The following is a 13,111-nucleotide window of genomic DNA, read 5'->3' on the forward strand; positions in this document are numbered from 1 at the left end:
CCTCTTACTAGAAGAGAACTTCAATCCATAAAGTTTCTTTTTGTGCTCCGGACTACAATAATGTAATACAGAAAAATAACTTTTTTTCTACTAATTAACCTTTTGAGTAGTAGGTTGCTAGGTTAACCCTAACCCTTTTGATTTAAGAGCTCTTTTTAAAGATATCACCACTATGATTTAAATATCTTCCTCTGTAGCAGCATAGATTAAGATTTGAAAAATACCTTTGCTAAGTATGTTTTGTACCGAAACAAAATTGTTCTTTTGTTGAAAGTACATCATAGTATACACACAAAGTACACTACAAAATGGTCATAAGATTTGTATACATGTTTATCCTTCAACAAATATACTACACAAGAAACAGATTTACAGAATTTAACAAAGTCAGATTGTCTTTTAACACATTTAGAAAATAACACCTGCCACTTTTTTATAAGTACATTTACTTTATCATAGACATGAAAAGTACAATACACTGAAAACTAAAACCCATAATAAATTATGTAAATGCAAATGTTGAAATATACAACTTAACTTATAGAACAGCAAAATGTGCCAGCTACACATTTAAAAACATTTTTAAAACTAGACACCTACCATGAAACAAGCAATCTGATTTCTGAGCTCTTGAATGGTTCTAATAAAGCTTAACAAAATAATATGCACTCAGTTATTTGAACTGATGTTATGGGGAAAAAAAAAGTAAAGTATGAAAACCCTAAGAACAATCATCTGATGTGGTTCCAAAGAAGGGTTATTACTGAAAATGTGCAAATAATTTTTTGCAACTATTACTTTACCATAAACAATTTAATAATCTTGCAAAAACTGTAAATTTAGTTTGAAAAAAATGTTACTTTTGCATGAACTGAACAGCCATATGAATAAAACAATCTCTTGAATGGTTCTAATAAAGATTAACAAAATACGCACTCAGTTATTTGAACTGATGTTATGTAAAAAAAGTATGAAAACCCTAAAAACAATCAGCTGATGTGGTTCCAAAGAAGGGTTATTACTGAAATTGTGCAAATAATTTTTTGCAACTATTACTTTACCATAAACAATTTAATAATCTTGCAAAAACTGTAAATTTAGTTTGAAAAAAAAAAGGTTTTACTTTTGCATAAACTGAACAGCCATATGAATAAAACAATCTATTGAATGGTTCTAATAATGCTTAACAAAATAATATGCGCTCAGTTATATGAACTGATGTTATGTAAAAAAAAGTATGAAAACCCTAAGAACAATCAGCTGATGTGGTTCCAAAGAAGGGTTATTACTGAAAATGTGCAAATAATTTTTTGCAACTATTACTTTACCATAATTTAATAATCTTGCAAAAACTGTAAATTTAGTTTGAAGAAAAAAAAAAAAACGGTTTTACTTTTGCATGAACTGAACAGCCATATGAATAAAACAATCAGGCCTTTATGCTTCTAATTTTTTAAACTTCAAAAACAAAGTGAATCTGGTTGTCTGATTAAGCCATCACTTTGGCTCAAAACAGAAAAAAAATTGTTTATCTTTATTTCTAAAATTATTCATCCAGGTAAAAGTAGTGATCCTCATCACTGCTGTAATTCGACAGTTCTTCCCCATCTTTCTTGAAGAGCTGTCCAACAACAGACTCAGTTTTACCTAAAAACAGGGACATTAAATGATGTCACTACAAAATAAAATTTAACAATAAGCAAACCCATGTCTAACACCAGGTACCTCAGGTTTTTTTTTGTTTAATAATTATTATGGTGGCTATTACAAACATCCGAAGAATCAGTAGCTATTACACACATTATTATATTATTCATGATTATCTATATTGGAACAAAGGTAACCCTGTAGATTTTGCACTTATTCCATTTTTTTTTTATTGAATATTCACGGTCGGTCACTTTTTCATTCCTCCTTGACAAATTTCCCAGGTATAAGCAAGGCAGTCTAGTTGAAGTCCTTTAGTATGAAATCAAATTCATTTAAATAGATATTTTGTTTTTCTTTGATATTCATTTATTTTGAAATTAAAAAATAACTGTATATGCTACTACTGAGTTGATTCCTTTGAACAGCAGTAATATTTAATTAAAAGTACCCTTTTAAGGGCGGAGCATGCCCACCCTTCTCATTTCAAGCTCAGCAGCTATAAAGCATTGCCCCGTCTTGGGTTATAAAACAGCGTTACCAAACTTACCATCATTCAATTTTCGGGATACTCTTCGAGATGGTGTTGCTAACACTTTACAAGTCTAAATAAAAATATGATGAGATATTAACAACTCCATTCAGTTTTCTATTTTATAAACATAGAAACTTAATTAGTAAAAATAGTGAAGCTATACTTTGTTGCGTTTTATTGAGAAACTAATTAAATAGTTTTCAACATAAAACTTAAGCCTCTTCAGTTTTTACTTGGAATTATCTACTTGAAGGTACAAAATTATTGCAGAGTAATTTGTCCAGAAGACATATAGTAAACTGATCGCTTAATTCTTAAACAAATGTTATTCTACAGAAGGGGACAGAATATAGTTACAGTAGTTACTTAAAAAGAGTAGTAAGGCTGTTATGAAAAACTGGCTTAACCACATTGTTTCACATGAAAGTCAGCTCCACAGAACAGCGATTTATAATATACTAGCAAAATACCCGCGCTTCGCAGCAGCAAAGTACTGCCTTAAAATTTTTATTAAGAAGAAAATTAAACCTTTTTAAACTGAGGGAAAACATACCAATAATTATTTGTTAAGGATCTCTTTGTATACCACATTGTCAGTTTGGCCCTCCGGTTGTAATATAACCGAGCGGTGCGCTGAGCTTACTCTTGAGCATGCAACGTACAGTTGGCCATGTGAAAAGTAATCTTGTCTCAAATCTCACAGCTTGGATTCTACTGTCATAATCGGTTTAAGTTTCATGGTTTGTTTCAATTATGACAGTATTTGCAGGACTTGTGTTGAAGTGACATTCGGCATCTGTCAAGCGTTGTAAGCATACAACCGGTTTCATCGCTAACTTCACATCCAGCTTTTGAGAGTTTAAACATTCATAAACATCAAAGTGTCCAATACTGAAATCGTCACCTGTGAATCTAAGATGTTTAAGAGGCATTGGCGGTTGTCGAAAGGTGTAAAATATTTGGCCATTTCAGTACACTTGAAAGCGACAACCGAACAATTCAGCGGCAGCCATTAACTCACATGCAGAACCATAGGTGAAGGGCTTAAGCATTTCACTCTTATAGTGCCCCTGTGTAGTATAATTATCTCCTGTACCGTCATCAGTCCACACCTTGAACCTGTCCCAGTCATTCAATACATAAGACACAATGTTCCTCTGGATATCAAGAGTGAGCCTGATTTGGCTGTGCAATATGTAACAAAGAGAATGGAAAAGGCAGGCGGTATCTCCGGGCATGGAAACCACTCGGTAAGTGACAGTTCTTTGATCGATGGTGATCACCTCGATAGACATGTTAATGGGGGTACGGTTGGAACGATAAAGGAAATGGGTACCTGAACAATGTAAAGTAAGTCTAAAATACCTACACAATAACTATAATCGTAACAAATGAACAATAAAACAGCGAAGAAGCCGTGGATTAAATAAAAAGGCTGTAGTTATTAGAAGGGAGACGTGAATCCCGTGGCGAAGCAAGGAAGGGAATGTAGGGACCGGAGCGACGGACAGCCTTATATAGGTGGGCAGCCAACAACGTGGGAGGCGTTGGGATTGGGGACCCAACAGCGCCTCTTACGGTGACCGAGCTGCAGGCTATGGATGCATATATGTACGCAAGTAGGATTCAGTTAGCGTTGGGAACCCGCGTACCAAATTTCTTGAAGATGGGCCCACGTACCAAATTTCTTGAAGATGGGCCCATAAGTAACAAAGACCGTTGGAAAGTTCAATATGGCAGCCGACAGTGGCATCTTACCACCGAAATAAGTACGTACATTGGTTTCGGTTAGCGCAGGGAAGCCGCCTACCAAATTTTTTGACGATGGGGCCATAAATAAGAAAGTTCAACATGGCGGACGTTGTCGACCATTACGTGTAGAATTTCGAAATGAAACCTGCTTAACTTTTGTAAGTAAGCTGTAAGGAATAAGCCTGCCAAATTTCAGCCTTCTACCTACATGGGAAGCTGGAGAATTAGTGATGAGTGAGTGAGGGCTTTGCCTTTTATTAGTACAGATATGGTTTAATCTAAAACCAAAAAAAGGCTCATACAGGTTGAATATCCCTAATTCAAAATTCCAAAATCCAAAACTTTAGAGTGCCTCTATGACCCCACAAGTGGTCAATTCTACACCAGATGTCTCATTTATAAAACTTTATTTGGATTTGAGTATGAAAATATATTATGCCAAAAAATGGAATTGAAAAATGTGTGCAGATTAAAATCGGACTGAGTCTTTCAGAGTGACAGTCCCCTGGGAAGCTTAAAGTGCCATGAAAAGCTACAAACAACTGACGATGCAAGCACTGCAAGGAAACAACACATGATCGAAAATGTTCTGGGGAACTGGAGGTGTACCCCATGAAGCACTGAGCACCGCTGAGCAACAAAACACAGTGGAGTTTTGTGCCCGGTGAAATGACTTGTGCATAAATGGAATTTCACTCCTCACAGTTAACAAAAGCAGCTTCATTCCTGCTAGGTGCCCTTATTGCAATGAACGTTCATTGCATTGCACCAATTATGTTAGGAAAACTGGACGCCAGTTTCCTTGAGAAGTGACAACAGGTAGCCAGTATAAACTGAAGAAAAAAAAAAAAAACAGTTTTTTTTAATGCAAAAGCACAGCACTGTCCCTCTTAAAATAGGGAACAAAAATATAGTTTATATCAGGGCTCTTCAACTGGTGGCCCGCAGGCCTCAACCAGCTTGTTAAAAACACACACAAAAAAAAAAACCCACAAAGGTCTGGCCCATTGAAAGCCATTTATTACCACAGTTAAACTGATTTTAAATTCTGCAAAATTCTTCAAATTTTTTTTCTTGTTTTTTCTGTTCTCCCTGGCCATTTGACCTTACTTTTATTCTATGTTAAACAGTATTGCCTAATTTTATTTTTTATATAGTTTGTCTTTTTTTTTTTTCTTTCTTCATCCTGTAAAGCACTTTGAGCTACAAAATTTCACTTCTAATACTAAAAGACAGCCAACAACTCAGTTTCAGTAAGACTGCAGTCAAATTTCCTCTCTTTCTGCCTTGCAGTTAATATAGAAATGCAACAGCCAAGGTAAATCAAAGTTTGTGAAACTTCTTCAAATACTCAGCTGAGATATATTTAATAAAACAAATTGTGCTGGACTATATATGAATAATGAAGAACACTTCTGTAGTATAGTGAGTGATCTTTAAGGAAGACAGATTTCAAATACTAAAAGATTAAAAAAAAATCTTAACCCAATTAGTTGTGGTAGTTTATTTAATGATTGATTGCGCAAATGATAAAGTATTGAAAACTATGTATGTGTCAAAATATGCCATCATACCTTTACTTTTCTATTCCCTAATGGGGATGCACTAAAAATGTCACCATGTTCATCTTTAGATATCTGCTCCAGAAACGGACTCATCTGTTCCTTTCTGTCAAGGGTTCCAACTTCTGCATTTATTTTTAAGGGGACCTTTGCTAAATGAAAATAAAGACAGAGTACAACGATCACGGTTACTGTTAGCAGAAATCTATGTAAACTGTCAATATTCATAAAACTGATTCATTAACACACTTTAATTACCATTTATATGTGCGTAACCTTAAAAGTAAAATAATGTCAATGGAGTGAATTAAATAATACTACGCATTTTTGTGGCAAACTTTTTCCTGTAACTGCAATTTTCAAGTGTTAATTACCAAAGCAATACCTCACTCTAAACAAATGTTATTTATCTTTTAAAGTCATTTATTCAAGAACAAAAACATAAAAATATAAAATACACTGCTAACCTGGAGCCCTTTGTTCCTTCAGTTTCTTCTTCTTGGAGTCAATTTTCCTGCTTGTTTGATGAACTTTCATGCATTTCTTTTGGCACTCTGTTCTCACTTTTGTTGCCAGCTGTTTAGACATTAATGACTGTGCGTCGAGTTATTTTGAGGGGACAGCAAATGTACATTGTTATACAAGCTGTACACGACTACTTTACATTGTATCAAAGTGTCATATCTTCAGTGATGTCCCATGAAAATATATCATAAAATATTTACAAAAATGTGAGGGGTTTATTCACTTTTGTGAGATACTGTATATATATATATATATATATCATATATATATAGATATATATATACATATATATATATATATATATATATATATATATATATATATATATATATATATATACACACACACGTACAGAGAGAGAGAGAGAGAGAGAGAAATTTGCTTCAAAGTAAAATTTAGCCATTTAAAGGAAAGTAGTAACATTCCCTTTTATGAAGAGTTAATGCATGTGTGCTTTCCTTGTATTTCAGCATGTTATCTAATGTTTAAAAAGCATGCATCTGTTTGTCATTTGTATTAGAAATAAACCTCTATTAAGGTTATGTTCACACTTTTGACAATTCCCTATGGTATATTAACATCAAGATCTTACTGGGAATCCACAGAACACCAGTGGTGATGAGCAAACTCCACTCAAGTGTGCCTGACTGCTAGGGAAACATCTGCCAACTATACTGGACAGATTATTATTGCCAAAAAACTGACCTCAGCTGTGTGGCAGCAGTGCCAACCACTACACCATAATCATCAAGTTCTTCCATGTGAACCCTGAATACCATGAGGACTAATTGAGGTTATTTATGTTAGGTAGAATGTCTAGAGGGGTGGTCTCATTGCCTCGGAACCCCTGCAGATTTTTTTTCTCCAGTCTTCTACATTTTTTTTTTTTTTTTTCTGTTCTCCCTGGCCATTTGACCTTACTTTTATTTTATGTTAATTAGTATTGCCTAATTTTATTTTTTATTTAGTTTTGTCTTTTTTCTCTTACTTCATCCTGTAAAGCACTTTGAGCTACAAAATTTCAGTTCTAATACTAAAAGACAGCCAAAAAGTCAGTTTCAGTAAGACTGCAGTCAAATTTCCTCTCCTTCTGCCTTGCAGTTAATACAGAAATGCAACAGCCAAGGTAAATCGAAGTTTGTGAAACTTCTTCAAATACTCAGCTGAGATATATTTAATAAAACAAATTGTGCTGGACTATATATGAATAATGAAGTACACTTCTGTAGTATAGTGAGTGATCTTTAAGGAAGACAGATTTCAAATACTAAAAGATTAAAAAAAATTAGGGATGCACCGAAATTTCGGCCGCCGTAAATTTTCGGCCGAAATAGCATTATCGGTTTCGGCCGAAACGTAAGAAAGCGCCGAAAATAAAAGCCGAAATTGTCGCCACGCCTCTCCCATCCTCCCGTCTCGTGCGTGCTGTCATTACGCATCAAACACGGAGTATGTCGGCGGTTTGGAAGCACTTCAAAGTTTCAGATGAGGACAGCAAAGTTGCAATATGCAACATTTGCTCTGCAAAAGTTTCAAGAGGGGGTTCAACAGCAAAGACATTTTCGACTACAGGTTTAATACACCACCTTAAGTCAAGACACGCAATTGAATTTGAGGAATATCGTCAAACAACGTTGGTTAAAACTAAGCCAACTAGCACATCAACACCCTCGGTTGCCACATTTTTCGAAAAAATTAAGAAATTTGCAAATGACAGTGCTAAAGCGCGTGACATAACAGAGAAAGTAATGGAATTCATTGCTTTAGATGACGAGCCGTTTTCAGTCGTGGAGGACATCGGATTTCGTAGGCTAATACACCACATTGAGCCGCGTTACACACTGCCAAGCAGACGGTATTTTGCAGAGACCTCTCTACCTGAAATGTATGACCGTGTTGCAAAACATGTTCATGAGCTCATGACCACAGATACAGTATCTCTGCTCTAAGTTTTACCACAGACATATGGAGCTCTGACGTTAGTCCAACTAGCATGCTCAGTTTGACAGCGCAGTGGATAAATGCGGAGTTTAAATTGCAAAACATTCTGCTTCATGCACAGGAGTTTGTCGGCTCACACACTGCAGCAGCAATATCCGATGCTTTGGCTAACATGTTTGAAACTTGGAACATAGACAAGTCTAAAGTGCATGTGATTGTGAGAGATAATGCACGGAACATGATAAAGGCTATGGATGACAGTAGATTAAAGAGCATACCTTGCATGGCACACACGCTGCAGTTGGCTGTGAATGAGGGAGTGCTTAGTCAGCGGAGCATATCAGAAATCACAGCAACTGGGAGAAAAATTGTGGGACATTTTAAGCATTCTCCGCTTGCTTATTCCAGACTACAAGATTTGCAAAAACAGTTTGGGATGCCAACAAAACGACTACAGCAAGATGTGGCCACTCGCTGGAACAGTACATACTATATGTTGCAAGGATTACTTGAACAGAAGCGGGTTTTAGCTGCATACATGACAGATCACGACCTGCCAGCAACTTTGAGTGCACATCAGTGGATGTTGGTGGAAAACATTGTCTCTCTTCTCGCCCGTTCGAACAGTTAACCAAGGAAATAAGCTCAGCTCAAGCGTCTGTTGCTGAAGTTATTCCACTGATCGCAGCACTGAAGCGCCTGCTTGGAAAAGAGGCGGAAACAGATCATGGCGTAAAAACAGCTAAAAAAACTCTACTGGAGGCTGTTAACAAACAGCTTCCAAGACATTGAGTCCAACCCTCTTTACGGCATTGCAACAATATTAGATCCACGCTTTAAAGACCATTACTTTGACGATGAGAAAAGGCAGGATGTACGCGAAATGGTGCAAACAGAGCTTACGGCTCTTGAAACCTCTGGTGAAGCACAAGCGCGACGGGAGAACAGAGCAAACTGTGCCTGAGAAACGGTCACGCATACAAGTGATGAGGCGCACATTCCTTCGCTTTCTGATATGTTTGACGAAATTTTACAGGAAAGCGTCCCAACCCACAGCGGTGTAAGAGCAAGCGCAGCCTCACAAGAAGTAGCAACCTATCTAGCTGAACTACCCATTGGCAGAAGTGACAATCCACTTGACTACTGGCGTGCGAACAAAGATCGCTTTCCTTTGCATGCATGGACTGCGCAAGTACTTATCTGCCCCAAGCACCAGCACAGACAGTGAGAGATTATTCAGTGCAGCATCTCATGTTCTTGATGAGAACAGAAATCGTCTCTCCAGCCAGAAAGCTGAACAACTTTTGTTCATAAAGAGAAATCTGCCACTTTTGCTAAAATAAAAGCAGCCTAATTTGATGTTGTTTACAGTTAAAGGTTTGATTTATTTATTCTGTAATTGCAATGTTGTTTTGCACAGTAATTTAAAATTGAAGTAAAACGTTTAATGCAGGTAATATTTTGCACAATTCGTAAAGGCACTAAAAGCTAGCACAGACTGAGTGATTTTATTCAGTGCAGTATGTTCTTCATGAGAAGAGGAACTGTGTCTTCAGCCAGAAAACTGAAAAACTTTTGTTCATAAAGATAAACCTGCTTCTTTTGCTTAAATTAAAAGCAGACCAATTTAGTGTGTATAGTTACAGTATGTTGTTTACAGTAAGAGGTTGGATTTATTTATTTTTCTTCTGTTTGTGCACTGTTTGGTACAGTAATTTAAAATTGAAGTAAAAAAGCAGCTAGCATTTTTTTTTGCACAATTTTGTTACAGAAAGAAATTTTATTTAGTTTTGTTATTGTTAAACAGCCTTATTACTGTTATTTATTATCAATAAAAGTTTGATTGCTTAATTAATTTGTAGTTTTTTTAATACAAACAAAAAGAAAATATTTTAAACATGTTTTTTAATGAAGCCATTTTCGGTTTCGGTATCGGTTTTCGGCCAAGTGCATCTAAAAATTTCGGTTTCGTTTTCGGCCCAGAATTTTCATTTCGGTGCATCCCTAAAAAAAATCTTAACCCAATTAGTTGTGGTAATTTATTTAATGATTGATTGGGCAAATGATAAAGTATTGAAAACTATGTATGTGTCAAAATATGCCATCATACCTTTACTTTTCTATTCCCTAATGGGGATGCACTAAAAATGTCACCATGTTCATCTTTAGATATCTGCTCCAGAAACGGACTCATCTGTTCCTTTCTGTCAAGGGTTCCAACTTCTGCATTTATTGTTAAGGGGACCTTTGCTAAATGAAAATAAAGACAGAGTACAACGATCGCGGTTACTGTTAGCAGAAATCTATGTAAACTGTCAATATTCATAAAACTGATTCATTAACACACTTTATTTACCATTTATATGTGCGTAACCTTAAAAGTAAAATAATGTCAATGGAGTGAATTAAATAATACTATGCATTTTGTGGCAAACTTTTTCCTGTAACTGCAATTTTCAAGTGTTAATTACCAAAGCAATACCTCACTCTAAACAAATGTTATTTATCTTTTAAAGTCATTTATTCAAGAACAAAAACATAAAAATATAAAATACACTGCTAACCTGGAGCCCTTTGTTCCTTCAGTTTCTTCTTCTTGGAGTCAATTTTCCTGCTTGTCTGATGAACTTTCATGCATTTCTTTTGGCACTCTGTTCTCACTTTTGTTGCCAGCTGTTTAGACATTAATGACTGCGTGTTGAGTTTATTTTGAGGGGACAGCAAATGTACATTGTTATACAAGCTGTACACGACTACTTTACATTGTATCAAAGTGTCATATCTTCAGTGATGTCCCATGAAAATATATCAAAATATCTACAAAAATGTGAGGGGTTTATTCACTTTTGTGAGATACTTGTTGTTTATATACACACACGTACAGAGAGAGAGAGAGAAATTTGCTTCAAAGGAAAATTTAGCCATTTAAAGGAAAGTAGTAACATGCCCTTTTATGAAGAGTTAATGCATGTGTGCTTTCCTTGTATCTCAGCATGTTATCTAATGTTGTTTAAAAAGCATACATCTGTTTGTCATTTGTATTAGAAATAAAGCTCTGTTGAGGATATGTTCACACTTTTGACAATTCCCTATGGTATATTAACATCAAGATCTCAATGGGAATCCACAGAACACCAGTGGTGATGAGAAAACTCCACTCAAGTGTGCCTGACTGCTAGGGAAACATCTGCCAACTATACTGGACTGATTATTGTGGCCAAAAAACTGACCTGAGCTGTGTGGCAGCAGTGCAAACCACTACACCATAATGTGTTCTTCCATGTGAACCCTAAATACCATGAGGACTAATTGAGGTTATTTATGTTAGGTAGAATGTCTAGAGGGGTGGTCTCGTTGCCTCGGAACCCCTGCAGATTTTATTTTTTCTCCAGTCTTCCACATTTTTTTTTTTTGTTTTTTTCTGTTCTCCCTGGCCATTTGACCTTACTTTTATTCTATGTTAATTATCCATCCATCTATTGTCTAACCCGCTAAATCTGAATACAGGGTCACGGGGGTCTGCTGGAGCCAATCCCAGCCAACACAGGACACAAGGCAGGAACCAATCCTGGGCAGGGTGCCAACCCACCGCAGTCCACACACAAACACACCCACGGGCCAATTTAGAATCGCCAATCCACCTAACCTGCATGTCTTTGGATTGTGGGAGGAAACCGGAGCGCCCGGAGGAAACCCACGCAGACACGGGGAGAACATGCAAACTCCACACAGGTAGGACCCGGGAAGCGAACCCGGGTCTCCTAACTGCGAGGCAGCAGCGCTACCACTGCGCCACCATGCCGCCCTCTATGTTAATTAGTATTGCCTAATTTTATTTTTTATTTAGTTTTGGCTTTTTTCTCTTACTTCATCCTGTAAAGCACTTTGAGCTACAAAATTTCAGTTCTAATACCAAAAGACAGCCAAAAAGTCAGTTTCAGTAAGACTGCAGTCAAATTTCCTCTCCTTCTGCCTTGCAGTTAATACAGAAATGCAACAGCCAAGGTAAATCGAAGTTTGTGAAACTTCTTCAAATAGTCAGCTAAGATATATTTAATAAAACAAATTGTGCTGGACTATATATGAATAATGAAGAACACTTCTGTAGTATAGTGAGTGATCTTTAAGAAAGACAGATTTCAAATACTAAAAGATTAAAAAAAATCTTAACCCAATTAGTTGTGGTAATTTATTTAATGATTGATTGGGCAAATGATAAAGTACTGAAAACTATGTATGTGTCAAAATATGCCATCATACCTTTACTTTTCTATTCCCTAATGGGGATGCACTAAAAATGTCACCATGTTCATCTTTAGATATCTGCTCCAGAAACGGACTCATCTGTTCCTTTCTGTCAAGGGTTCCAACTTCTGCATTTATTGTTAAGGGGACCTTTGCTAAATGAAAATAAAGACAGAGTACAACGATCACGGTTACTGTTAACAGAAATCTATGTAAACTGTCAATATTCATAAAACTGATTCATTAACACACTTTAATTACCATTTATATGTGCGTAACCTTAAAAGTAAAATAATGTCAATGGAGTGAATTAAATAATACTATGCATTTTGTGGCAAACTTTTTCCTGTAACTGCAATTTTCAAGTGTTAATTACCAAAGCAATACCTCACTCTAAACAAATGTTATTTATCTTTTAAAGTCATTTATTCAAGAACAAAAAAATAAAAATATAAAATACACTGCTAACCTGGAGCCCTTTGTTCCTTCAGTTTCTTCTTCTTGGAGTCAATTTTCCTGCTTGTCTGATGAACTTTCATGCATTTCTTTTGGCACTCTGTTCTCACTTTTGTTGCCAGCTGTTTAGACATTAATGACTGTGTGTTGAGTTTATTTTGAGGGGACAGCAAATGTACATTCTTATACAAGCTGTACACGACTACTTTACATTGTATCAAAGTGTCATATCTTCAGTGATGTCCCATGAAAATATATCAAAATATCTACAAAAATGTGAGGGGTTTATTCACTTTTGTGAGATACTTGTTTATATACACACAGTTACACAGAGAGAGAAATTTGCTTCAAAGTAAAATTTAGCCATTTAAAGGAAAGTAGTAACATGCCCTTTTATGAAGAGTTAATGCATGTGTGCTTTCCTTGTATCTCAGCATGTTATCTAATG

At 35.9% G+C, this 13,111-nt stretch overlaps 1 protein-coding gene across 7 annotated transcripts in view; it reads right to left on the reverse strand.

Moving 5' to 3' along the window:
* Positions 1-315: 315 nt before the first annotated feature.
* Positions 316-13,111, reverse strand: part of LOC120539684 (mis18-binding protein 1-like) — a 53,348-nt gene continuing 40,552 nt past the window's right edge. For 5 of the 7 annotated variants that reach the window (XM_039770037.1, XM_039770041.1, XM_039770035.1 and 2 more), the window contains 8 exons: positions 12,677-12,785; positions 12,223-12,362; positions 10,527-10,653; positions 10,073-10,212; positions 5,964-6,090; positions 5,509-5,648; positions 2,198-2,252; positions 316-1,647 (listed from right to left, as the gene is read on the reverse strand). In XM_039770037.1, the coding sequence (XP_039625971.1) occupies positions 1,547-1,647; positions 2,198-2,252; positions 5,509-5,648; positions 5,964-6,090; positions 10,073-10,212; positions 10,527-10,653; positions 12,223-12,362; positions 12,677-12,785 (939 nt within the window). In that variant the 3' untranslated portion in view covers positions 316-1,546. The remainder of the gene's footprint in view (positions 1,648-2,197; positions 2,253-5,508; positions 5,649-5,963; positions 6,091-10,072; positions 10,213-10,526; positions 10,654-12,222; positions 12,363-12,676; positions 12,786-13,111) is intronic. The other 2 variants (XM_039770039.1, XM_039770040.1) reach the window with 2 other exon arrangements.

The sequence above is a fragment of the Polypterus senegalus genome, chromosome 11, assembly GCF_016835505.1.
Source record: "Polypterus senegalus isolate Bchr_013 chromosome 11, ASM1683550v1, whole genome shotgun sequence".
NCBI lineage: Eukaryota > Metazoa > Chordata > Cladistia > Polypteriformes > Polypteridae > Polypterus > Polypterus senegalus.